Source organism: Aulonocara stuartgranti (assembly GCF_965226115.1).
Source record: "Aulonocara stuartgranti genome assembly, chromosome: 12".
NCBI lineage: Eukaryota > Metazoa > Chordata > Actinopteri > Cichliformes > Cichlidae > Aulonocara > Aulonocara stuartgranti.
The window spans coordinates 36,370,962-36,398,903 of NC_138948.1; the positions used below are offsets into that span (position 1 = coordinate 36,370,962).

Below are 27,942 nucleotides of genomic sequence, written 5' to 3' on the forward strand. Positions count from 1 at the left end.
TCTAACTGCTGCCCCAGAGATGGGAAATATTGCTCACTTAGCAGGATTACTGGGTGCTGTAATGCCCCAAAGGCCTGCTTTATGGCAGGCCATAAATGTTCCCAGGGAGAGGCAGCGAGAGTCGGATTGATTAGCGCTCCGGACGAAAGTCGATCTGTTACCCACGCCCCACTGGGGAAGACTGTGATGGATGCTTCCGGGAGGTGGAGAGAGGCAATGAAAGGGAGGGGAGGGCACTTTGCTCTGCACCATGCCAGTCCTACACATCCCCACAGTGACACAAGATGGAGGGTTCCTATTGCTCGCAGGGCCGCAGGAGGTTGTCAGGCAGTCACAGAGCTATAGCCACTGTATGCAGCGGCCCTTTGCCATCCCACTGGCAGACAAATGAAGAGGCGACCTTGCCACATGCTGCCATTTACCAAAGTCCCCCTTGACACCTTGCATCCCCCGGGCATCTGTCATTTCAAAAGATAGACCCCAACTGCACCCCACACCCCCTTTGGGGCAGTCATTTGCTGCAGTAGACAGTCTGATAGCAGCAGGCCTTTTTTGCCTTACTGGATGTCATTATTGCGTGGTTACAAGAATATATTAATGTGGGGAACAAGCTGGAAAAACAATGTGTTGCTTGCAACCTTATACTAAACATAAAAATCGAATCAATGAATGAAATAATAAACACTGACTTTAGTCAAGAAACAGAAGGATCCACTTCCAGCCGACTTCTTCAACTCAAAATGGTTGTTTTAATGTGGATTATCTCTGGTTTTCTGATATGTTAACTTATACTATACTACTATTTCACTAGCTGGGCCCACGTCCTCATTTGAGGTTTGACAGCGTTTTAGTAGGTAAAGGTGATGCTTTGACATGAATTGAGCTGCGGTTTGGGGAAGGCCTCGAAGGGGACTGGCGACTGGCGACGGCTCCCGGGCCTGGCAGATCCCCGTGTACTGAAGAGAAATGAAGAAGTTAAAGAATTGAGAACAAGGAAGGAGGGAGGCATGTAAACAAGAATGAACAGCTTGCAGAACTGGGGGAACCTATATCGATGACAACTGGAAAGAGTGTGTTTGGAGGCGTGGTCCTGCTCCTGAAATAATCTAAATGGACTTGTGTTACATTTCAGTAATGACTGATTTGACATTGTTAGTTCTGGGAGTATAGCCCTTTATGGTTACAGCAGCGCTTGTTTCTGGTGAACAAGGACGTGTTTGTGGACATCCACCCAACAGCTGACCATCATCATCCACTCAGGTGCTGTACCCTGCTGCAGGATTATAATGGCATTAAAACTGCCCTGGAACTGTGATAAACACGACAGCAGCATTCTTCAGAATAATACAGTGCAAAAATAGATAGGATTGATTGTTTATAATCTAAACAAACAACAACCCTGAAATGTATAAGCTTCACGTAACTATAATTTATGGCAGAGTTGTTTTTGGTCTACTTGTTGCACAGTCTTCCTCGCTTAGATAATGATGCCCCGTAAAGACTCTATGAAGACTTAGTAGTTTGTCTTAATGTACCAGTAAATAACTTTCTGTTTTTCTTTATTTGCTCTTTTGTACAAATCCACATTAAGATTGATCAAAATCTACAAATTAGTTTGAGTGTTTAGCACATAACAGCTCAGTTAACACAGCATCTGTAACGAGTCAGTGCGAGAGGCAGTAAATACTACAAAAATAACAGCATGAAAGCTAAGTGGTAGGACAACATGTACCAACTCTCTCTCCCCAGGTAGTACTGATTTCTTACAACATGGCGCTATGCTCGCCACACCTCTCACCTCATCCCTCTGGCTCCCTGCTGTTCTTCAGTCTCCCTGACATACCTACACAGTTGGAGTGCAGCTGCCCTTATACGAGCCTTCCACTGGTTTCAATATTTTCCAAATGACTGATTTGAGATTTTGGCTGCACGTGTGTCTAGTTTTTAAAATATGTGTGATTTATGCACAATTGTGTATAATGTGCAGATTTGCATATGTATGTATTGTGTGCACACACACACGTGCGCTCATACAAATCAGTATGGAAATGATTATGCATATGGGAAAAGTGCAACTGAGAGTGCCACAACATCACCAACGGTTTTTCATATTGTTGGCTGTTGTGGCAGATAGCACGATGAAAGGGATCAACAAAGAGCTGACGGAGCTCTGCTTGTTGAGTTTATGTGTGCTTTTGTCTTTTCTTCCAACTAACACAAAAATGTTTTATGTTATTTAGTAGACTGGACGCTCTGGGGAGCCTGCCTTTCATTCTGATGCAAAGTCCCCATGACTTACATCTGCTATTGAATTACTAAAAGAACCACATCAGCAGGTGTTTTGGTTTCGTTTCAAACTGTGCTTGTGTGCCAACTTTGGTTTATGCAAAAATAGTTGAGCCCTTTCCTCCACTGCACCAGCCCTTTATAAACTTACACAGTGTAGTAGCTATACAGTTAGACCGCCATTAATTTACTGCTCTTAACTTCATAATTTGCAGTGTTTCTTTGTTCCTACAAGTGACAATCCAAGCATGTGTTTTTGCCACCATGCTGGGTAGGAGTTGCTTTTCTTGTTTAATGTGGTAAATCACAAGAGAGCAGGAAAAAATGCCTGTCACACAGATAAAGCTGATTACAATGCTTATCAGATACATGCACATAATTATAGTCATAATGCAAATGGAACAGCAGTCAAGATAACACAAAGCCTCTCCACCATCAAAAAGCATAGCATGTGATGAGGAGATAGCGTATCATAACTGGCAACTGTTTTTGGTAAGACAAAGCAAGCACGTCATGAAGTAACAAAGCATGGCGCATGGCAGGAATGCTGGTCACTAAGCAGGAAAATCCCCTTAGTGGCTGTTTCCATATCTGGACTATTTGTGTACTCGTTACTTCTGAGTATGTTTTGCGTTGTGAAAGGTTTTCATCATCAGTATTGACTTGCCATTGGTAGTACTCAGCTCTTGGTGTTAGATGTAAGCCTACAGAAGCCCCTTTAAGCTTGGAAAAGCCTCCTGGTCTCTGCTTGCATTCAGAATGTCCTTTCTTAACACTTTGAAATGCACTGCTGCTGTTACTGTTACGTTTGGAGCTTAATAGGCCAGCCTCATGATGTCACGCATCACATGCTACACCAGAAACTCTGGGCAGAGATTGGATTAGATTATTAAATTGAGAACTGGAAGCTTAATATATTTATGTACTTATATTTATGCCCCGCAAAATTTCTGAAACACCGTTCACCTGATGTGTAGCTGTCAAAGTGTTTTAAAATTTGGAACCAAACAAGTGCAATAAAAAAAAGATTTTGTGGAGGTGGACACATGATAAAAATTATTTTTGCTGCTTTTCTGGATTGGCATATTTTCTTTGGTATTTGGTAACTCAAATCAGGTCACAGACAAAATCAAACTAGACAAGATCAGACAATATTTTATTTATTCAGCCTATTGTTTTTATGGCGTCAGCTGTGCATGAGAGTCATGCTGGTCACACCAGCAGATGCCTGTCAGATAGAGGCACAGACACAGGTAAGCATTCTTACAGATAATAGGTCAAAGCCTTTTACACGGTTACGATAAAAACTGTCACATAATATCCGTGTGTAACCTGTTTGGTAGTATCACAGCAGCAATCCAGCGCACAAAAGAAAGTAAACCGATGCTGATCCCCGAGTCATTCTGGTTCAGCTCCTGTGTTTGTTCAATAACATCACCACTTGCATAGTTTATTTCTCCAACAAGGCAGATGTACTTCTGACTCTTTGTTGTTTGTCAGCAAAATGATTTGGAGCCTACTGAGCCGAACTTCATTATGATGGAAGAAATAGTCCTTTAAAATGGCATAGGGCTCGACATAGGTTTACACTAATAGTAACAGCGCAAACACTGTAGAGTTATACCTCTTCAGTGTTTGACTTAAATAAATAAACAGTAGAAGAGAGAAAACATGCTGCATGCTAAAAGAATACAAAATTCATCAGTTGGCAAAGGTCATATAAGACTGCTGGATTAAGATAAATCATAAATTAATTGGGGCCTAAGCAATGAAAGTAGGGCATATTGATATTATTGTTTATTAGTATTATTATTTCTAAAAATAAATAAATACATACATTTTTGAGTGCCTAAACATCCTTGAAAACGGACGTTTTGCATGTTTCAGAAATGGTAGAAAAAAATGTGTGTTTTTTTAGGCACAGAGTTCAAATTAGTCTGTACCACCCCCAAATCATTGAACAAGTACTTTAAGACTCATGTACAAAATTTGGTACACACAACGTCCCTGATACTTTAACAAACTCCTCCTACAGATTTTATTGGATGCACCTCGAGCTTAATTTTGCCATGGCTTCCACTAGACCTTGTTCATGACATATGCCAAGCATTTGAGTTTTCACTGAACGGTGTGTTTGGGGTACCATGGCAAATTTCAGTCATTCACTGAAATACGTTAATGTAATTCACATCACTTTGTCAAATCTGGCCCACACTTCACATGTGTGATGATAAGAGTCCCAGCCTGAACACAAACGCATACCAATATTCATGGTGATATCATAATATCAACAGTGATAGTCAGAAGGAACAGGAAATGACATGTTTAAATGTATCAGTGTACTCCTCCTGCCTACCATATCCTCTGATCACCATCAGAAACAAGAAAAGGAGGGTCTCTTAAAGTTTTTCCGCTCTCAGTGTTGTTATGAGTACTAGGTAGGCTTTGATGTGGCATCGATCAAACCCAGATGAGCAGACATTCACATCCCTGTAAAAACACACTGGGGATATAGTCGTAGAGCAATGTGCCATGTTGTGTTTGCTTTGTGAGCTCCCTAAGGCCTGACCTCCCAGCTCCATTTATGAGGACCGTTTACACAAGGGAATAATTTGTAATATTCACTCGGGGCTTTGGAGAAAGATTAGTGGGACAAAGGGTAAAAAAGGGATCAGCAGTTTGTTTTGCTTGATACAAACTGTAGTGGACGTTTAGTTTGTTTAAGTTCACCCTTTCTGTAACGCGAAATAAAGGGCTTGAAAATAAAAGTCACACGTACTTCAAAAAATGTGGAGAAGTAGAGAATCTGATTTTTGACTATCCAATAGTCACTGTCTGGAGTCGGTAGACGGCTACTTTGAAGAGGATAGTGGTTGTAGCCAGGCTGAACACTGAAGTTGTTCCACTCTTGAAAGCATGTCAATGTATCTATACGAACTACTCCTGGTGTTTTATATTCAACATATTATATGAGGGGAAAAAGTAGATGTTCGAGTTATCTGGTTGGGTATTGGTTTCCATAAAGATGAAATGCAAGAAACAACATCAAAGAATACACCACTAAGGACTCTGAAAGTTGTTCAAGAGGTTGCACAACATCGATTGGACTTTTGGTGAGATTGGCCATGCATGTCTATGTAGCACTCAAAACTAGAGTCCTGGCCAGGTTGTGAGAGTGAATGCAGAGATTTGCTGTTAAGAGGTTAAGGGAAGACTAATACAGGCACTGAAACTGGTTTCCTGTTTGCTCTAACTGTAGTTGTATTCATGAACCATTTTGTAAATATAAGGTACAAGCTTATATAAATTAATATTCCATAACTTCACTATAGAGGCTCCTAACTCTTTATACCTTTAGCTGGCTCAGCTACTCTATAAACCTTATTTTCAGACTTGAAAGGTGGACGACTGGTTCATGTGCTGGTCTCCTAAACCTGGATCGAGAACAAGAACTATTGTTGGTGGAGTTGAAGTTTAGCTGCAGGACGGCAAACTCACAAAAGAAGTAGCTCAGTATGTTGCTCAGCTGCTTTATTTGTCACCAAGTGCTTTGCAAAGGAGAGCATTATAAACTGTATTACATCTGTTTAAGTGTGTGTGCCGGTGCTTGTTTACTTTTGGGGGGTTTTATGAAGTCATCCATTTAACTTTAGTTGTGACATTTTTCTTAAGGATACGAGACTAAGACTTAGTGAACTCAAAGCACATGTTTTTTTGCAGCACTGACCCTGGTAGATAAATATACACCTGTAATAATCCTACACATTAATCCACAGTGAAGATACACATATATAGTGATTGCTAAGAAAAACTCAACTCTTAGCATTTGTTTGCCCATGTGGTGGCATAGAAATTAATCTTAGAGCTTTTTGATCGCCATAAGATGCTGCATTCAAAGCAACTTCACTTAGTATTGAAATTCCAGGCAAACATGCTCTTTGGCCTTGCAGCTGCTGCAATGTACAAAGATAAAGAGAATGAAAAAAAGCGGAGGATAAAAAGCTTTCTATCCCTGGAAGGTCAAGTAGACAGACAGCTTTACTATCTCTGTGACAATGGCTCTAGCAGAGATTCACTGAACAGCACTGTGATAGAAATCGCAGACAGGTAATGGTGGAGCTGGAGAAGGAGTGGGGGCTTATGGGAGTAGTTTTCCTCACACTACTGCTACCCTATAAATTTATGTGATTGGGTCCACTGTCTCCCTCCCTTTGATGAAATTCAATAGCTAGACTGTATGCTAAAGTGGTTCTAAGCTTTAAAACAATTCCTGGGTTTTTTGAAAGGTTATGATCATCTAAATCAGGGGTCTCCCCCGGTGTCCCTTTCAGATGTGTCCTTGATCCATCACAGCTGATTTAAATGGATAAATTACCTTCTCAACATGTCCTGAAGTTCTGGTAATGAACTAATCATGAGATTCAGGTGTGTTGACCCAGGGTGAGATCTAAAACCTGCAGGGACACCGGCCCTCGTGGACTGGGATTGTTAAATCTAATATAGCTGTAAGTATATGTGTAATGCGTTTGCATCATCAAAGTTGAGAATGGGCTGATGCATGAGTCATTCATAAGCAATCGGCACCATCCTTTGAAAAATAATATTTGTCGTCTATTGAGTGTGTCTGATGCAGCTATTAAGCTTCTTACTTGGCAATGTTGTAGCATAGTCTTAAACAGGAATTTAGGAGTTTCTGATCCAAGTTTTTTTTGTGATTGTTGTCAAAGCAGAGCACAGGTAATTGTAACGCAGACTTTGATGACTGTAGCCCACTTTTTTGCTCTGTCCAGCTCGCTGCTGCTTTATTATGAACGTAAAGCCTGTATATGTAGGCCTGGCTGGTTAGCAGATTAGGTTAAGTGAGATTTAAGATCAGCAGATCATTTGATCTCCTGCATCTTTATCTGATAAAGTCCAAACACATTAGCTGAACTGTCGTGGCTGCTTTCATAATGGAATATGCTTCTAGAGGCATTTGTTTACGGTTTAAGGGGCAAAAATGCAGCATGCATTGCACTTTTAGTCATTGTGCTTTTGAGTTTAAAGAGTTTATATTATCCACTGAGTGGCTTTTGTCATTTGAATTTACTGCCATAGGGATGGCTGCTAGGGGACCTATTTTACCTACTTAAAGCCTAGAAGATGCATTATTGTCCATTCAAAAAAACTGATGAACAGAAACTCTGAGATTTAGCAGTTTGGGGTGAAGATGTATTATTTCTGCTGTGGAGCTGATAAAATGGAGCTTCCTAAACGTGTTGAACCTTGTGAAAGGAGTTTTGGTTCCTGTAGTTAGTGTCTAAATCTAACGAAACAGCATGTGAAAATGAAAACAGATAGTGAGTCTAAACTAATTTTAGCCCAAAGGATGGGTTTCAGGTGTAATGTGTGACAACACGTTTTGTCCATGTCTTATTACGATGAGGCTTGTTCAAAATCTGGTGAGCAATCCAAAGAGGTTAGCTTTAATCTAAGGGACTTCTCAGTTCGAAGTTCGTACCTGTTCAGTTCTTCACATTATGAAACTTGTGCACTGACCTTGAACAATCTCTTGTTTTGTTTGCATGGTGAATCTTATGTTCTTATGTTTTAACTGTTGAGGGCCTTGATTAACATTAGCAGGGTAAGAGGATCAGGACCTTTGTTGCTGTCTTCAGGAGAATGTCATGCCGTTGTTCTGGTTGGGGTTACTGCGTGTAGTTGATCCTCCTCCATCATCCTCCAGGCCCTCCCGCCAGGCCCTGGTCCAGCCTGGGACTTTGAAGGCTAGCTGTTGAGATTCAGCAGACAGACGCCTCCTCGGGGGAACTGACATCATTAGAGCAGAGAGCAGATCCGAGCTTCTCTTCAGCTTCAACAAGGGAAAGAGAGAGATAAAGAAAGAGGGAGGGATCGAGAGAACGGAGGGCAAAATTTAAGCAATGCAAGGTCAAGATCACGGCACAATTACCCTGGCAGCTATGTGCCCGGGGAGGCCGAAGCCCCTGACTTCTCACCCTGCCAAGGTCGAATGGGCCGCTCCTCGAGACAATAAGCCTCCCAACATCCTCCTGTCATTTCTTCATTCACTGCTCACCTCCCTGCTCCTTCTTCTCCCACTTGGTAGTTCATATGCTGTGAGCTCTTGACATTCATTTGCAAGCTTTTACACATTGTGTTTCTTACAACTAGATTGCGTTTGTGTGTTAAATGACTGTTACTGACATCAGTTGGTTCCACGAAAGCAAGTGAGCAATCCATACTTTCACACGCACAAGTCTGAACAAAGCCACTTTACATGACAGAGACAGTGCTGGCATTGTGCTTTCTTGGAGACACGGAGATGTATCCTGTAACTCGAGAGTTTCGTAAGTATATGTGTTGATGTGCACGGTGTCGTATTAAGGATGTCTGTGCTGCACTGAAGAACATGTGGGTGCTACTGAAACCAGTTGTCTCATGTCCAAAATTAGTGTGAATCAAAACATTTCAGAAACTTCCTACATGTTAATCTTGTTTGTGCATCTTAAGATCTGCAGGTTAACTGAGAGCTCATGCATGAATCATCCAGGGCATCCACATTAAACTGCAAAATACAAGACAATTATACCACATGGAAACAGGCCTCCGCAGTTGCCAAATATTTGCCTTAGCTCAGTTTGCTCTCGCTTGGATTTTTTTTTCAAGCAAAACAAATATTGCAATTTTAAAGCTTCAGCAACAAGGAGAGCAGCATACTTTGCATAAAATAATTCAGCTGCATGACATTGTATGATGTAGTCAGACAGGTAATGAAATCACTCAATTCCACAACAACAAGAGGTCAGGTTAGTATTCAATTAAGCCACATCAGTGTATAACACTTTTCTGCAGCACAGATTTACATTTAAACTTTAGTCAAATCCTGTGGACTGTTCCATATGTTCCTAATCATGGACGGATATAAGCGGCAGCTTTGCTGTAGTGGCCTAGCTAATTACAATGCACAGTTATCCTCCTTTGTACACTTATTAAATAACTATTATCCCTATTAACACAATTGACATGATCCTCTTCTGCCAACTACAGCCTCAACAAGCTGCGCCGCCTGTCAGCTCAGCTAATGTTGCAAATATGCTTTCACGCACACAAACGCACAGAAAAGAAACACACAGTGCACAGGCACTCACAGATAGCAACGCTCAAATCCCCACACATGTCAGCATTTTGAGGGATCATATAGATGCAAATGCGACCGTGTAATTGCACGAGCAGTAGATCTGCGCTCTCAAGGCTCGATGCTGTCATGTCAACGGCTGATCCCATCTGGTTTTCAGCATTTCTTTTTTTCTTTTCCAAGACCTGATTTCCATACCAACCCAAAGCTTTAGAATCCTCTCATCTTATCTGCTTTCCCTCCTCCCTTTTCCTCCTCCTCCTCCTGTTCAAACTCCTTTTAAAACCTGTGTCTTCAGGTCCAAGCAAGAATGATAGGACTGACAGCAAATAGACACATGTCATAGTCAAACACCGAAATGACAGGGAGGAAGCCTCTAGCATAGTTTAGGTTCTGCTCTTCCCTTCTCTGTTCCACTCTCTGTTCCTGACGTCTTTCATATCTGAAATACTTTTTTACTCTTTTCATAGGTGCATTATAGTTCTGTGAGGAGTAATCCACAGTTCTGTCCAACCTCTACCCTTCTCTTTACCACTTTTTAATCTACTATTGGTCTCCACCCAATTTCCTTCTCTTATAAATGACTCTGTCTTCTCACTGTCTTTTTGACCCTCCATCCTTCACATTTTTGCATGTCAGGTACACAGGCTGCATGCTTTCTGCATCTGGGCTTATAAGGATTTAAAACATTCCGTATGCAGGCCTGTATGTGGAGGTAGATAAATGCCTGTGTGACGGCACCGTAATGCGTTACCAATCTACCAATTTACTGCACATCCAAAGAGAACGATGATCCTTTCCTTGGGAAAAACGACTTGGCTATAAGGGCACTTTAGGAGGAGGAATGAGCCAAATATGTGTTTGTTTTTATTTATTACTGTGATTTTGGGATATTGTTCTTTATATATATGTATATATATAAAGAAATACCATTTTATGTCTTATTTGTATATTGATTATTTAAAGGATATCTACACAAAAGGAGGTTCCAAGAAAGTACAAGATTTCTGCTTTTTTATTAACTATTAACTATTATGTTAACTTAAGCAGCTTGCTTTTGCAAGAATACACAAACATAACAGAGAACTATACAAAGGGTATTTCCTGTAAACAGTGTTACTAAGTATAAGGTGGAATCCATTTTTATAGTGAAACTATGCTGTTAAATTGTTGTTTAAAAAATAAATCCTAAACAAAACTTACGTCAAAAACATTTTAATTCGGCGTTTTCATTAGAAACTAATAATAACTAACCTAACTAACCTAATAATAGGTGAACTTTTCATTGAAGTCATTAGTTTCTTTCTAATTGGCATGGTAGTTAGCACTGATGCCTCAGCGCAAGAAGGTCCTGGGTTTGAATTCGCCATCTTCGGGTGCCTTTCTGTGGGGAGTTTGCATGTTCTCCCCCTGCAGGAGGTTCTCTCCGGGTACTTCAGCTTCCTCTCACAGTCTAAAAACATGCAGTTAGTGGGGTTAGAATAACTGGTCATTCTAAATTGTCCATGGGTGTGAATGGTTGTCTGTTTCTCTGTGTTAGCCCTGCGACAGACTGACAGCCTTTCCAGGGTGTACCCGGCTAGGATAGGCTCCAGCCCTCCATCACCCCTCAGCAACCCTGAATTGGATAAATGGAAGAAGATGGATGGATGATGGAAACTAATAACTTACATGATTGCATTGCTCCATTTAGTATCCCAGTAAACTATTCCTCAGTTCATCTATCTGCAAGTTGGGCTTGTTGGTCTGTATTAGAAGACATTACATCTTCATCTTGATATAATGTGCTTATAGACTCCGGTGAGCAGAACCAGACTGCTGTCATAACATCTTCATTGGCTGTGTTAAATTCACCTGACATAAAGAGACAAGCTTTACACAGTTTTACAGCATAAATGGCCAATATACATACACACATATACATACACACATATACATACACACATATACATACACACATATACATACACACATATACATAGACAATTGTTTTTAGTCAGGGTCTGCGCCCTTTCTAAGCTGCTGCCCGAGTCTTCATCTTCTTCTTCTTCTTCAAATACCTAAAGTTACACACATGCACACACACACACACACACACACACACACACACACACACACACACACACACACACACACACACACACACACATACCACAGATAAATGCATATGAGTGTGCCAATACACACAGCACTCCTACCTCCCCTTCCCCACCTTCATCTAACACATAACACTTCCTGCAAAATTTACTGGTACTGTGTGCTATGCAGGCATGAGATAACGTCCCAGAAGTTTTCCAAGGGCAGGGCCAGCGCTCAGACATCAGAGGGAAGCAGCGTCGAACCGAAGCTGATTCATTACATGTGTTGCATCTGCCTCCTATTAAAAAGCCCAGAGCACTCTGGCTGTCTCTCCCGGTCTCTCTCTCACACTCTTTGACTGCAAACTACCTCGCGAATCCTTCCATTTACCTCACCTCTCTCTCTTTCGAAAACTCCCTCTTTCTGTCTCTTTCCTCTTAACTTTCAGTTACCTCTGATGACATGCCTCACCTCCTCACAAGTCTCACAGGTTAGCTCTAGCATACGTTGCTACAGCACCAGGACTTAAATGTCCAAATATTACACAGCTTCTTCGTGTTTTTTTCTTCACTTTATTGCCTCATAGTTAGCTCTGAATAAAATTCAAACATTGTGTGTTCTTTGTTCTCCTGAGTCTGTCTGTTATTAGGTTTAAGATTCTTGAACTGGCTTTGGCGGTTAGTTTTCCTGTGAGCTGTCTTAGCTTCTGCTGCTGTTCATTGTAACTGGAGCCCCATGAATATACTCATAATAATATATTATGTTGCAGAATAGATTCTTATTACAGGCATACTGGCGCTGATATGTATGTCAGCTGTAAAGTAAAAGGTTTACACACTAAACAAATAAACAAGATACAGTTAAGATCATTTAGGATCAGCTTCTTGGTCACAGCTCTTGAAAGGGGACTAATTTTAAATCCAGAGACCCAGCACAAGAGCATGATTCAGAAATATTACTCATTTTATACTTTCCCTTTATGCAGTCCCATAGCTCATCCTCTGCCCCGTGCTGGTTGGCCACATATTGATTAGAAAATATGATATCACCCCGACATTCCTGTTAATGACCTATTGCCCCAACCAACTGAAGAACACAGTCTAAAGTTAAACCAACTAAAAGTTTAGGACTCTTCTTCAACTGTCTATCTTTTAATGACTTGCTCATTTCCTTTTAACCAACAATCTCATCTTCAGTGTTTTAATTATGCTGCAGTGAGTGATAGGTATTTTAAGTTGTGTGTGTGCATGCGCGCGTGTGTGTGTGTGCTTTCGGTGAATTTGTTAAAAGGAGCCTTTTTGCAGTGCGAATGTCAGCTTCAACTGATAATTATTTCAGATTACATTAGAGGAAATTAAACATTTCTTATAGTACGTGTGAGGGTGACAAAGTTATCAGGTGCAGACACAGGAGAGAGTGTGAATGTTGCACTTCCAAAAATGTAATTTTTACAACTAATAAGATCATTTTCAAGTGTTAAAAAATAATTAAGGGTTTCACGGCAGCTGAATGGTCTTTGCCCATGGATCAGTGGTGCACAGTGCCCTGTGTGTAATTTATCAGAGGCAAATTAAAATGTAGAAATCAAGTCATTTATTAAAAAATAACTTGATCTTTGAAGAAACTGGGGTTAGGCTGAGAGCAGTGACTAGAATGTTATACATTAATGATAATACTGATAACTGCTGTCAGTACTTTTGTTTATTGCGTGACCTTCATCTGGATTTGCTTCATATTTACAGAGAGCAGTTCTGGCTTTGATTTTCAGTTAACTTGTGAATTCAAGTTGTGAAAATCTCCGTGTGTAGCCAAACACCGTGTGTCATTTCGACATCTGTCTGGACCACTGAGCTGTCCCACCAACAGACTCTTATCAGCTGATAAGACTGTTTACACCAGTCTTATCTCTGTCCACTTAAGGGCGATGTAGTTGAGAGTCATAAGTGATAAATCCATTCCACTCAAAACCTTCGGCACAATTTTCCATCCTACCGTTATTAGAGTCAACACTCACTACAGGCAAAAAGCCCTCTTTATTTACTGCATGTATCTTTTACAATACTGAATTATGATGTAACTAAGACATAAGGAACTCATTTGTAACATATGTTCTGCAGTGAAAATGCCTCCAATCAGTCACACATCTCTGTTTGAGAGACACAATGTTACGTGTAAACAGTTAATTTTTATTCTTATTTTCTGATCTGTTGGAGAGAATACAGATCTATTTTCACTTTAACTTGGCGATTGGAAAGGACGGCTGAGACGGCTGTAAAGGCACACACACCTGAAAATGAATGAATAAATCATTTTCTCTCTTACGCTCCTAAAGGTTTAGCTGAACACAAAGTGCAAATGTGGCATTTCCAGCAGCATGTACCACAACCTGAAATTGGTTTACTGAGACTTTGAACGTGCCCTTTTTCTTCTTTTTTTTTGAAAGTCAAAGTGAACTTTGACTTGCAAATGATTATGCAAGTTGGGGAAAAATAAACAGCCTCCAATATGATCACCATTTGAATTTTTCTTGTAAGCATGCATAAGAGCTTCCACCGAAGTGGAAGCTGTGCGTGTCTCGCAAAAAAACAAGAAATAAAGAAGAGGCTTCACAATTGGAGAGCAAGACGCAGATCCACAGCACTGCTTCCTTGTTTTCCTTCCAATAACATCATTAGCATTTTGACATCATCCTCCTAATTGTTGTTTGTAGCTTTGAGAAATGGTTGCCTTGGAGTGAGAGTTGAGAGGGAGAGGAGGGGGCTGGGGTGTTTCCGCTGTAAGGGGCTTATCTGTTCAGGACAGATACTGTTCCTATGGTCTTGGATGACAGGTAAGGTGTGTGTGCGTGTCTGTTGGTTGCAGTTGTCAGTGAACCCCGGGGACAGGTGCTGAGGGATAGGTTCGTATTTGGGAGCAGATGCACCTCCCCTTCCTCCTCTCTTGCCTTGTTCCCTCACTCCCCCAGGAGGCATATGGTGAGAGTGATTGGAGAGACCCAGGGCCCAGAGGGAATGCTCTTCTCCCCAGTTCATCTGTTTTAGATGAACTGGGGAGACACTCAGGCTCTCCTGAGGTCCCCGTTGGCTGGGAATCAGGCCGAGTAGGTGGCTCTGCTTTCAGGTTGACTGCTTTGTTACAGTGCGGGGCGGTTGCAGTGGCCACCCCTGTTAGCTTTACACTCGGCTGCATTCTACACTGCAATTTTGTGCAGAGGACACAAATGGCTAATAGGTCACACCTTCTCATTTGTTTGCACAGTACCTCATTTATATGCAGCGTGGCTTTTAATCTGCCGACTCTTGTCGTGTCCTGGCGTCGGCGCTTGGAATGGAAACACCATCACAGGCTCGTATTTGTAAACCAGCTTACAAATGTGATGTAGTTCTGAGTGCAGTGGGAGACAGCGTTATGGGGGCATTTTAGGACTTGTATAATATGTGTATCCCTTTTTATGTGGTCATTTATTATAAAGTGAGCTCTATGAATAATGTATGATTAAAAGCTGTAATGGATACACTGGGACTCGTCAAAATAAAAGCAAAAATCCATTTGCGCTCCCTGTAGTAAATCCACTTGCTTGTCCTTGGGCTAATTTCCAACTTGGGACTTGGTGGGGGAGTGAGTGCATGTATTGATAGCGATTCAAGGGAGGGAGGTGTTGGTTGTGCTGTAGAGGGAGAGAGAGAGGGAAAGTGAAATAACGCATGGATGAGGAACAAAGTCAGGAATACCTCTCTTTCTCTCTCGATGCATCCTTCCTTTATCTCACTCGCGTACAGAGTCTCTCTCCTTGCCTCTCTCCTGTCTGTGTGTCTCACCATCTTATAGCTCCTTTCCCTGCCTCCAAGCAGCTGCCACTTCTGCGCCTGAAGAAAATGAAGGCAGATGAATCAATTTGGCCTGTGGCCCTAAAGTGCACTTGTCTGCGCCCCAGCTTGGGCGGGAGGGATAATGAGCCGATAGATTGAGCCGGTGCCGGAGCTCGGCACTGAGCGCGGAGGTGCCTTTGCCTGCCGCACCACCGGGCCACCCTCACACACATACACGATCCCAGATAGACACACGCACACACACATGTGCTCCCTGAGCAGCGGTAGCAGCCTGTTGTTGGGTTAATGGGGGTGAGGGTCCTTTGCGCAGGACACTTTTCAGAACAAATTAGAGGAAGGATCTCTATCAGTCATCTTCAGGCCTTCTTGTATTGCCCCTCATCTCCTCCTCACTCTGTGCAGGGGAAGCCCGTAGAGAAGAATAGCAGAAAGAAGGGAGTGTGTGTGGGAGGCAAGGTCCAAGATCTTAGGGTAATGAGGACTGACACTGGAACAAGGCCAAATCACAGCCTCCCTCAGCACTGTTGACAGGTGACGGCAGGCTAGGGAGAGACAAGGCAGAGCGAACAGAGGAACTGGAGCAAGGAGAGGAAAATCGAGGGCAGAGCTAACAGCTTCTTTGATTCAAGGAGGGAAAAGGTGGGAGACCACGCAGTCATTCGATGCCCCCATAAAACCCCCTGCAAGGTGAAGAAGGAGGGAGGATCAAAGGAGCAGTACAACAAAGCATCACCCGCGAGCCTCCTGCCAGCTCCCTGCTGACAAGCTGCCGATTGATAGACACTGCAGGAAGAGGGCGGAAGAGTGAATGGAAAAAGAAACTTAGCCAAGCCTGAGCAGATATGAGCCACTACTATGTCCATCTATGTCTAACCCTTTCTACGCAGAGGGGCTTTGCGACTTCACCCAGGGTTAGAGTAGTATAAATGAGGAGACCCACGTCGGCCCTACTCAACTTGGGGGGAAATTAAGATGCTGGAGGGCCTTTTGAAGATAATTAAAGAGCACAGAGCAGCAACCTCCAGAGATGGTCTGCAGACATGTTCAATACCGAGACTAATGGAGCTAATTTCCAGTACATTATTCATGTAAAACACAGGCCAGCTAAGTGAAGCTGTGTTTTTTTCCTCCTATTTCTCTTCTCTCTGTAGTCTTAAGTCATCTCCCCAGTCTCACTCACACACACATTACTGCATCCTTTTCAGATATGGGATACGTAGCATTGTTGTTTGCTCATTGTTGGTTTCATTAACTCTGTTGTCTGGAATTCAGATGCTGGTCATTTAATGGTCTTAATGGCGTCATTCAGATGCAATCACAAGAGTGACAGTGAGAGGCAGGTTGCATTTGCAATTTTTGGATGGTTTGGGCATCTGACAAGGATGCCTCCTGGGTCTTCTAGGTGAGATGATGCAGGGATGTCCTACAGGAAGGAGGCCACGCTGGAGGAGACTATATCTCTGCTGGTCTAGGAACGTTTCAGTGTACTCCTGGATAAAGTGGAGGAGGTGGCTGGGGAGATGGGGGTCTGGGATCTCTGCTTAGCTAGCTTCCCCTACACCCAGCCCTAGATAAGTGGAAGAAAATGGATGGATGAAAAAAGTCAAGTTTAAAAACACTTTTGAATAATTAGTTATCCCTGCAGTTTTCACTAAGAGCTGCCAAATGTAGAATTTATAGTCAAGACTCACGAGCTGCTCGTTTGGTATTAACGCTATATGATTTTGTGCTAATACAGCCCTGCATCAAATGACCAGTGATGGTTATAACGGCATTACAAGTAACAGCGTTACTAACGGCATTACTTATTTCACTAACGAGTAATCTAACTAATTACTATTCCTATTGTTACAATACCGTTACTAACAAGAGAATGCGGTCACGTTACTATTTTTCAACAAACAGACGGTTGAAGCTGTGTTCAGCTTACCGCACCTTATATCAGTTGCAGGAAGTAGCTGTAAGTAATCTGGGCGCTACAGCTTTAAGCAGCTGCGGACGGTGATCACGATCACTGTCTAGCACAACACCTGGAGCTAAGGAGGCAAAACAATCGCATGAGTGCTGCTGTTTGACTGAGGAAGAATATTTTTTTAAATTGTGTTGATAGGCCACGTAAAACCATGATGTAGATGATAAACAATGTATACGCGGCGTTTTTTCCTCAATAGCTTCGTCTAAGGACAGCGCAGCGAGCACTCTCTGAGCAAAAAATAACAAAACAAAACAAAAAAACGCCCTTTTGTGTTGGTGGAAAAATGTACCATGTTGACCAATCAAACAATGATATGACAACATGAAGGGGGAAGAGGGGGAAGTTTTAGGGGTGACGGCGAGAGAGGGAGAGAGAGAAAGACGTACATATTGAATGCAGAACACCTGATTGTTATATAAATAGTTTGAAATGGTTATTAAAAAAAAAGAGGGTAAAAGGTAAATAGCTGCAAATAACTTTGTTGTTTGCAAAACTTGTGCATATGATTTTAAAATTGACAATTTATATTTGCATTTAAAGTTATGAAATTTGATTCATTAAACATGTTTGTGATGGTTGCAGTAAAAATATATCTTTTTCTACTCGGTTTTTATGTTTTTTCTGTGATTTTAGATCAGTTGTGTTAATACGGTGTGTCAAAATGAAAACATAACCATAAATTCAGAAACGTGAGGTTGTGCTGAAAAGAATGACACCAAACAAGGCAAAGTAAATATTTTTTAAAGGTTAAATGTGGAGGGAAAATCAAAAGTGGTTAAAAATGGCCAGTTATACCCTGGAGCCCAGAGGGTTAAACATTTTTTTAAGTAACACAATAGTTACTTTTCAAGTAATTCATTACTTTTAGAATCTTGTAACTCAGTTACTAACTCAGTTACTTTTTTGAAGAAGTAACTAGTAACTATAATTAATTACTTTTTCAGCTAGTCTGTATTACATGACTGTGCTCACAGTTTCTACACACTTCACATAGCATCACAATAAGAACATTTAGTTGCTGCTACAGCCTGATTAGCCTTCCCCTAATACTGTCTGGAACAAACCTAAATAAAGTTTATTTTCACAAAAACTATGTGACATTTCGAAGCAGTGATAACAGTGTTTTCTTTCTGTTTTGCCCAGAGTGGATTTTAAAGACATCATTTAGGAATAGAGAATAGTTATAACCTTGGACTTTGTCACCACTTGCAAGCAGTTGAATTTTAGCAAAGACAATTAGTCCCATTGTCAAGCTTACTAACTCGTCCTTTAACATTAATGAGTATACAACAAAAGAAAAGGGGGAAAAAAACATGAAAGCTATATAGCTGGGAGTTTAGGGCCAATTAAGCACCTCCCCAGACAGGAAATTAGTCCCTCACTTAATCACAGGCAGTCCAAGCTGCCAATCCCTTGTCAGAGTTGGTGAATTCCTGCCTAGATCAATTGCTATCCCATGCAATTGAACAGCAGGTTGGGGAACGGTCTTTGCACGCTACATCATTAACCTAGGTGCCTAATTAGAAGCTGTGTTTTGATCAATAGCCAAATTGATTGCTGACTGGGAAATGTAACCCCAAAGTCCCTGAGGAGACGGAAGCACTTTGGGCACTTTGGGAATGTGTCAGCAACGCTGATGCTGAGTAAACAAAGTATTCAGCGCCAGCACTTGACAGCAACACAACTGTGGCTGTACCTCGACGCTCCGTCTCTACTGACGTGCTTGCCTCCCTGCCAAGGAGGATTGCTCTGTTTGTGCTCTCCTTGAGAGGAGGAAATCAAAAGGGCCACCATCTATTTTGAGATTCAAGGAGTGATTAGGCTGACAGCTAGTTGAGAGAGAGCGAGAGAGACCGAGGGAGAGGCGGGTAGAGGTGGAAGTCAAACCTAATTAGGCCCACCTGCCAGGTCTCTCTTCCTTCCATTTCTACACCCTGATTGCTAGGCGGCAGCTCCCCCCCACTGCTCCTCCATGCTCACCCCACCCTACCCCTATCCTGTCACTATTGACCTCAGCACACTGCTAATGCCCCTTGGCCAATCAGCATGCTTGCCCTGGCGGCAGCAGGGTAATTAAAAGGGAATTGTGTCTACTTGGCTTGTGAGCTGGTGGGCACAAGGGTAGACAAACATTCTCTCTCTCTGCCGCCCTGCCTCCCTCCCTCTCTCCCAGCCAGGTGGTACCGTACAGGACCTGTCAGATTAGCTGATGACCCTTTTAATTCTAGCCCAGCCGGGGGCCATAATTGATATTTACCGGGAAAGGTTAATTGTAGCAGTGATCTGCTTAAATTACAGTGGAGATCAGGAGACCGGGGCCAGACACCATACTTGCCACCGGGGGAGCTGCTACACGCAAACTGCTAGTCAAATGGATTACACCCCGCGGCCATTGCTGCTGTACTCCAAGGTGGGGAAGCAGCACGGGACATTGTGATTGGCTGATCCTGCAGCAGCACACAGTCTTCCTTGCTTAGCTCGCCAACCTCCCATCTGGCTGGGAATTTGGTTGCACACCAACTGTGGGACTTGATGGCCTACAATAAAGCAAACCATCCATGTTAGCATTAGGGCTGTCAGGTTTTGGTTTCGCCATGATTTTACATTACATCAACTTTTATTTGATATTCTGTATGTGCTAAATAGTAAGTTTTTTTTCTCTGAAATGTTATACACATGTCAACATTGTCTGCAGTATTATCTACTCATAGTTCACGTTACCTTTAAGTTTTTGCTTGGTCATTCCGGCCTTTTAAAGTTAGCTTATGGAGCTTTTAGAGCTAACTGAGGAACTGGGCTGGACTGGAATTTTAGTCCAGCAGCATATTATTTGCTTTTTCATTTTTCAGCCAAGGTAAGGATATTACAGGTCAGAGCTATTCTGTCCTGGTTAATTTTGCCTACCCAAAGTATGATCGGGTGTGTCCTCACATTATCTAATGTACAGTATGTGATCAAGAAGGAAATGTTATTTCACTCAAGCTGAACTATGCTGACTAGACTTATAGTTAAATAAATCAGTCAAGCTCAACACGGAGCAACTGCATTTGCACTGATCCCTTAAATTAAGTAAACCCAGCACAGTTGTGTTTACTTAATTTGCCCTGCTGCATTACCCATGCTGGCTGGTGCGACCAGCACCTGTTGGTTGAGGTTTTGCGTTCCAGGTGTTTTTGTTGCAGCCAGTTCGATTTTGCATTTAACCAAAGTATAAACTGACTCTCACACACTCATTGTATTTCCTTTGAAAGGCTGTGTTCCATGGTCAGTTGAACCCATTTTTATTCGACTGTGCTTTACATAGTCACCTGGTTCAAAGTACATTCGACTAAGTTAGAGGAAATAACATGAGCTGGAATATAAGACACAGTTTAACAGACTTGTTATAAATGATTAAAAAACCTTCCACTTCCACTGCTGGTTGCGGTTTGACAGGAAACCAAGTGAATGAAAAAGTATTTTAACCCTTTAAAGCCGGTCAGAGCGGGCACGCTCCGTTTTGTGTAACTATTTTTAAATCCCGGTAGCTCTGCAACCACGTAAGCTAGCGCAATAATTTTTTTGCATATGAAACCGGAGGAGTTGTACTTAGATCTTATGTCATCAGCTTGTCCTAGGTCACAGTTTCCTTCCACATATAGCTTTGCAAAAACTGCATAAAAAGCACTTGCAGCAACAAAAACATAATATTCCAGAAACAGGCTTTGCCGATCCGATCAGCTGTTTGTAACACTTCCTACGACCATCAGCGTGAACTCTCGCATGTCCGACATGACCTGCCCGAAACTGGAAGTGACGTCATTTTGCAGAAATGTAGTTTTTTTTACCATCAGGGCCTCATGGGCCTATATTGGTGTTTTTAAAAGTTATGTTTGACTTTATGACTTTCTGTGTCGTTTCTGCGATGCTTAGTACTCAAATTGCACTGCTGGAAATAGTTTATTTTGATGCATATGCTGTTTTTTTTTTTGCAAATTTGCACTCTAATATTTATTTTCGTTTTTCCTGCAGTATATAAAAATTGGTGTATTTCAAAAATAAAACTATGAAGACACTTAAAATAAATTTCCTGTGGTGGGAAACTATTTTGTGCAACTTTTTTGTATTTACAGTTTCTCTTAAATTTCTCTAACTAGAAATATATGTTAAGAAAACAAAAACGATTTTCAAATTTTTTGTAGTTTATTGCACTTTTTTGCAATTTATGTAATTACTATGCACTTAATGCATATTATTAAAATTTTGGCTATAATGGTTGTATTGATGTATATCAACTTGAAATGCTCCCAGAAATGGCTCCACAGCATGTAAAAATATAATATAAGCTCTGGCGGACTTGGTTCTATGGTAGGTCTTAAAGGGTTAATAAATTTCACATATTTGCAGGTAGATCAGAGTTCTGCTATTCTTTTATCATGTACCATTGTGTGCAATGTATTGTTTTTGTTTTTTACTTTGGTCTTCTTTGCAATTATTGTGTTTGTGTGTCATTTCTGTCAGTCAGATATAAAGTTGGCTAATGCACAACTAAAATCTTTCTAGCGTGATTAAATGTTTGGTGTTATTAGATCTTGTTGCATGGGCTGACACTGAATTGGAAAATGCAGCGATAGAAGGCAATCAGCAATCAACAACCCAGCCTTCTGTACAATTTTAGATGGCATGAATATTAATAGAGGTTTCTATAGTTTGTTGCATTACACAAAGTAGGTGAGACTAAAATGTGCGCCCACCACAGTTATGAAGTACACTTAGCTCTCAACAAGATAGTTTTAAATTGTTGTTTTTCTCTGGTCTGTGTAAATATTTCAGTCTTCTTCTCTTTGCCATCTTGTTATAGCAAAAAGCTGTTGCAGCTTTTAAATTTGTTTCTGAAAAAAAATACAATAAGTCAGTGTCTTTAAGTAGTGGCATGGTCGATTCTATGACTACATTTTTAGACGATGGCACCATGTCTTGTGTGTTCTGCAGATCAAACCTTTGGCTCTTCATCCAGTCAAAGTTGGCGAGGACGAGACTGAACTCAGTCGACCACACAGGAGCAACTCCAAAGAGCAGCTCAGTGAGGTGAGTCCACAGACGAGACCCAAACTCTAATCTCAGATAGCCTCTTTGTGTTGGGAAGAATGCTAGTTGGTTAATGTGTCTGTGAAGCTTCTCGGTCATCCAGGTCATCGTAGGCTAAGCAGCTTGGAAAGAAAAGCTTCTGCACCAAAACTTAAAGAAGTCCAGATGCTTTTCTTTCCAAGCTCCCGAGGGTAGTTGGTTAACAGCGCATAGAAAGGACTGGTCACACAATATCACCTAGTTTGCTTGCCATTACGTGAAGCGTGACCAGTTAAATTTAAACATAACCAGGTTCAGCCAGGTGTGGGTCGACCTCACCAACCCCAGAACGGAACGAGTTAAAGGAACGGTTCCAATTATCCCTGCGCCCGCATCCATATGCCAGCCCATTTAGAAGATGAGTAGGTGGCAAAGCAAAATGGAAACCAGACATTGGTTCAGCATAAGGGATGAAATAATGCAATTTAAATACAGGGGAAGTAATGAGAATTTATGCAAAATCCCAAGCAGCTCATTTGAAATGAATGTAGAAATATGCTTCCTAACTAATGCCTGTCAAGCAGGCCTCCCAAACCTAACTAAATTCAATCAGACTGTTCATTTAGCTGACTAAAGCAGGAGGAGCGAGAGAAAGAGAGGAAGAAGGAAAATGTGCAGCTTCCTTTTCCAGCAGGGTTGAAATGATGGGAAGGAAAAAGATTTAAAAGAACTTATTAAATACATTGTTTTAAGTTATTCATATTTCCAACCGAAAATTCAGTCTCGTGAAAAAAAAACAGCCTAATTTTTTCCTATCTTCATTTTCTTTTTTCTAAGCCTCGCTGCTCAGTTTCTCTCATGCATCCCCCCCTCTGCACTGTTTTTCTTGAATTTGTGTAAAAGGCTGTCTTTTAATGAAAAAGTCAGGAGGAAGAGGCGGGCTTGTCAGATAAAAGCCCAACGCTTGTTGACAGCTCTGACAGGGATATGCGACAAGCACTAAGAAGGAGGGGGCATGAACGAAGGGGGGCGGTGGAAGTGGTGGTGCTTGCTGTAATGGCGAGGGGTGGGGGGAGAACACGGTTGAAAATTGCACGCTGTAATCGGCGACGGTGTTAGATGTGGCATGTCTCTCTAATCTGCTGCCAAATAAATGGTGCACAGACGTTGATCGCTGTAGCCACGCCATCTATATCAATCCATCTCTCCTCCTCTGCCTGTCTTTATCTTTCTTTTTCTCCTTCCATCTTTTCGTGTTTCTTCGCTGGCTGTATTCCACCCGGTGAAGGCCTGGACGTGACACACAGCGTGTCATTGTCTCCCTTATATCTCTTACTTTTTCAGCTCCATGAAATCTCCACCACCGCACTGAGAGCTCTGCTAATTTTCATAAAATACGCTCCACCACATCAAAGTGGTTCCCCAGCTTTAAGAGCTCTTAACTAATGATGCCGCATTGGCAACAAGTAAAATGGATTTCTCTTGTCTTACCGCCAAAGGAAACGGAGACAAATGCGACATGCGGACGCACCCGCCTGCCTGTAAAAACAGTCATGCATCAATTTGTGAGCAGGGGGTAAAAAAAAAAAGGAAAAAATGCAGGGGATGCTGTTTGTTCATTGCCATGGTCGGGTCTTTATCTGTTTATTTTGACTAGGTAATTGTGCCTGCAGTGCAGTAGGGCCCCTGCACTAAGCCACGCAGGGATTAGGGAAATGTGAGGTGGGAGAGGGGGTGGGTTCCACTGTAACTGTGTCCTGCAGAGGAGGGGGTGGCAGTTGTGCTGCTGTCGGCGTCTCGAAAACCAAACTGTATTCACCAACATATCCACCCACATGCACCCAAACCCACCCACCCACCTTATTTTCCAGCCACAGAGGGCATACGTGTTCACATCCTTTCTCTTATTATTGTCCAACTAGTAGTGATTGGCCCGCCTCCTGGCCTTCATGCAACGGTAAAAAACCAATAGTCTGGGTTAGGAGAAGATGGACAGGACCCTCCCCTTTTAACGCCATGTTTTTCTTTCTTTCTTTCTTTCTTTTTTTTTTTGCAGGAAGAGTGGAGGAGGGGGCGTGGAAATTGGGAGAGGATAAGGGGGTGGATTTAGTAACATTTTTCTTCTCCGGGGCTGTTTAGTTAACCCTTAAATGCCGCCAGCATCCGCCCCATCTCTTTCGCCACCAACCACCATCGCCACCACACACATACTTGTCCTACTCCCTCCCCCAACACTCTCTCTCTCGGGGGCGGGTTCTTAAATCCTTTTGAAGTCCTAAGCACTGCAGAAATCCATTGAGAGCCATGTATAATGGCTTTTAAGAGAGAGTGTTTAGCTGTATGCCGACCCTATGGCTTATGAACCACTGGCGTTTTAATGGATCCCCCTTTCCCTCCCCTCTTTTTCTCCCTTCACCAGCACTAAATCCAACGGATTGTCCCTCATTATCATTTAAATAAGCCTCTCTTTCTACTCAGAATGCTGCAAGTTGAATGAACTCGACATAGTAAGGCTAGTTCCAAATGGCCTTGGCCTCACTCCACCTATGCACATATGCACTTACGCACACAAACACATGAACGTACACACATTTTAACGCACTCACAACACGCACACATATAAACAACAGACCGCATTTTCCTTGAAACACGCTTTTGGCCTTTTTTATCCACATATTTTTGCCTTCCGTTCGGCTCTTACGCCCCATACTCTGGCCTCCTCTCTGGTTGCGGTAGTGAGGATAGCAGAAAGGTTGAGCAGAGTGGGAATAGCCTTTTGATTCCCACAGAGCCTACTTTCCGGTTCGCAGCAGGACTCCTCCCTAATCGTCACCACAGGAGCCGTCCTGCAAATCAGAGGGGCACACAGGCGTTGACAAGGGCTGATGCTTTGAGCAGGTGTGGGAGAATGGATGAGGGACATTGCGAGGGTGCAAAACAAGGGAGGCAGTGGCGGTGAAGGTGTGGGGGAGGTCGTTTTGGATTGAAGGTGGACCTATGGATGAAATTGGTCTAGCAGAAAAGTCTCCTCCAGAGACCAGGGGGGAGAAATTGCCAATCTAGACAGAGGAATAAAAGCAGTGAAAAGTGGAAGTGGAGGGAGGGATTTTGAGATTGGTATTCGTGCTGGGCGCTGACAGACAGAGCAAGAGAACAGAACAAAACCAAGCCTTTTCTGCCTCCATACTGCTCTTGTTCAGTATTTAGAGGACTGCATTAGAAAGCACGGGAGTTAAATGGGCCGAAACACGTCCCTTACTGCATAAAGAGATATTTATCCTGAATAAAAAAGGGACAGATAAAACACAGACAAGTAAAAGACCTCATAAAATTGATGGGCACTGTGTATAATTTTTACACTTTCTTTCTTTTGTAACTCTGTCCACCATCACAAGAATGTCAGCATCATCAAAGGATGACGTTCCAGTGTGCAGGATGACTTTGATCTGTGACAACAGATCAATTTTTGCTCATAGAGCTTCATATATAAGACACGTTATTTAAATGGGTGACAAATCTAGTGACGGGAATTCGTGACCTCATCGTGACATCGTGAGGTTACAAATCACTGTTGTCTAGCAACAGGGAGAAGGCCCTGAAAAGAGGCCGTCCCTCATTCAAACACTCGCCAAATTTGAAGCTGCTTAGAAGAAAAGTTGATAGAAACGTAGAGAACGCACTGATGCATGGATCCCTTTATTATTAGTGAGTGCCTGTTGTCGTTTGATGTCATTGACAGTGCGCTGTTATTTAGAAACTATGTTACCTGAAATGGTGTCATTGTGTGGACACAAAAGAGTGCATCAGCATAAAGGTCAAGGATGATGACATAGAACGGCCTCACCCTAACCCGCAGGACCCCACAATGACACCTTCCCAACAAGTTCGTGTCGGACCTGATAGACTGTTGTTGAGAAATTCAAACAACACACATGCATACAGAGATTTCTTTATTTTTTATAGAGATGAACATGGTGGGAACACTGAAAATGTTAGGCTATGAAAGACTATGATTTTGGAAATTAGCTCTTATTTTTATGCACCATATTTACCGATGGTGAAATATCTGCCCAGTCATCCAAAGAAAGCTTGTTGTGGTGCTCTTCCTAATCTAAGGAGTTTTTTTAGCACTAAACAGACACTTAAAATCTTCAGCTATAAAATAATTCCTGTATCAAATAGTTTTTTAATTTGTCTCCTGATGAAGGTGATGGAGTCCCTCTCATTCGTCTGTTGACGTCTATGGGAACTAAATTCAAGCCAATAAATGATACTTAATTTTCACATGTAGCACTGCAGCGCATTATGAGGACAGACCAGTACACCCAGTATCTCACTGTTGTATTTACACAGATGTGGACCATGTTTTCCACGGTGTATTTGTAGTATGGGACTTTTTGTTTTTAGACCAGCTACCCCTGTTGTTCAGAACAGAATGAATGGTAGCAAAGTGAGCAGGCGTGGGGTGCATGGTAGGGCGGGTAAAAGGTTAATGTGAATACTGATATTAAAGCTACGCTGCTTCATCATGTCAGCGTGAGCGAGCGAAACACTCCTTAAAGGTCATCCCTGTTCTCCTCTCTCTCCCTACAGAGTTCCACTCACTCGCTGTCAGGCCGTGGCTACTCGGTAAGTGACATTTTCATGCTTCATAGCTTTACGGCAGAATTACAATCTCCAACGACCCGCTTTATGGCCCCGGCGCTCGACATTTTAATTATGTTAAATAGAGTAATGGAGAAATCATGATATTAGGAACATTAATTCTGGCTGACTGACTGATTAAATTGCAGGAAGGTGTCCTATGCTACCTTGGCAAAAAGGGCCTCGTTTTATTGGCATTGATCAGCGCTGTGTTCGCCTGAGCTGCAATTTCGATGTCAGAGTTTTATATCTTCCTCCAGTGACTGTCAGTGACGGATGTTTCTGCTCACACATATGAAAAAAATGCTTAAAAAGACTTTTGCTTTTGTGCTATAAATCCATTTTTCACTGCAGGAAGGTTGCATGTATGCATGTTACAGTGAAAACTGTCCCGTGGACTTTTGGAAGTGACTGCGTGCTAATAAGAGGTAGTTAGAGAGTTATTTTTTAATCTTGGAACATGTCGCCTGTTCAAGGTAAAGGTGCCCAAGAGGATTATTTAGTGCCACCTAAGAAAACATCAGCTCAAACCTTTTGAACATAAACTAGCTCACAAATTGTCACTACAGGACTATTTTTATCCCCTGAAAGCATCTGTTGCCTTGCCCCAGTGCATTCTCGAACCGTAAATTTGTGTTCTTCCCCTCCCATTGTTTCAATGATGTGTGTAGTCTCTGGATAATACAGACAAGCGGTCGTCCTTTATGTCCTTTCCTTAAAGGGAAACTCATAAGAGGAACGTTGTTTAAAGTGTGCTACTTTTAGCTGATGAGTGGCATATGGCAGTTCTCATTGTAGCTTGGAAGCAATCATCTCGGCAAACAAAACAACTATAAATGGTTTGTCAGCCTTAATCTGCCTCAAAGGACTACAGTTAAAGCACTGAACAAAGCTCAACTTCAGAAGACATTGATCTCTGTGCGATCTTCTTTTTTATTTTGTTTTAA

At 42.0% G+C, this 27,942-nt stretch overlaps 1 protein-coding gene across 8 annotated transcripts in view; it reads left to right on the forward strand.

The window, feature by feature from the left end:
* fbrsl1 (fibrosin-like 1) overlaps positions 1 to 27,942 on the forward strand; it is a 283,332-nt gene that overhangs the window by 105,777 nt on the left and 149,613 nt on the right. For all 8 annotated transcript variants that reach the window (XM_082553716.1, XM_082553717.1, XM_082553720.1 and 5 more), the window contains exons 3-4: positions 22,277 to 22,372; positions 26,945 to 26,980. In XM_082553716.1, coding sequence (XP_082409842.1) covers positions 22,277 to 22,372; positions 26,945 to 26,980 — 132 coding nt within the window. The remainder of the gene's footprint in view (positions 1 to 22,276; positions 22,373 to 26,944; positions 26,981 to 27,942) is intronic.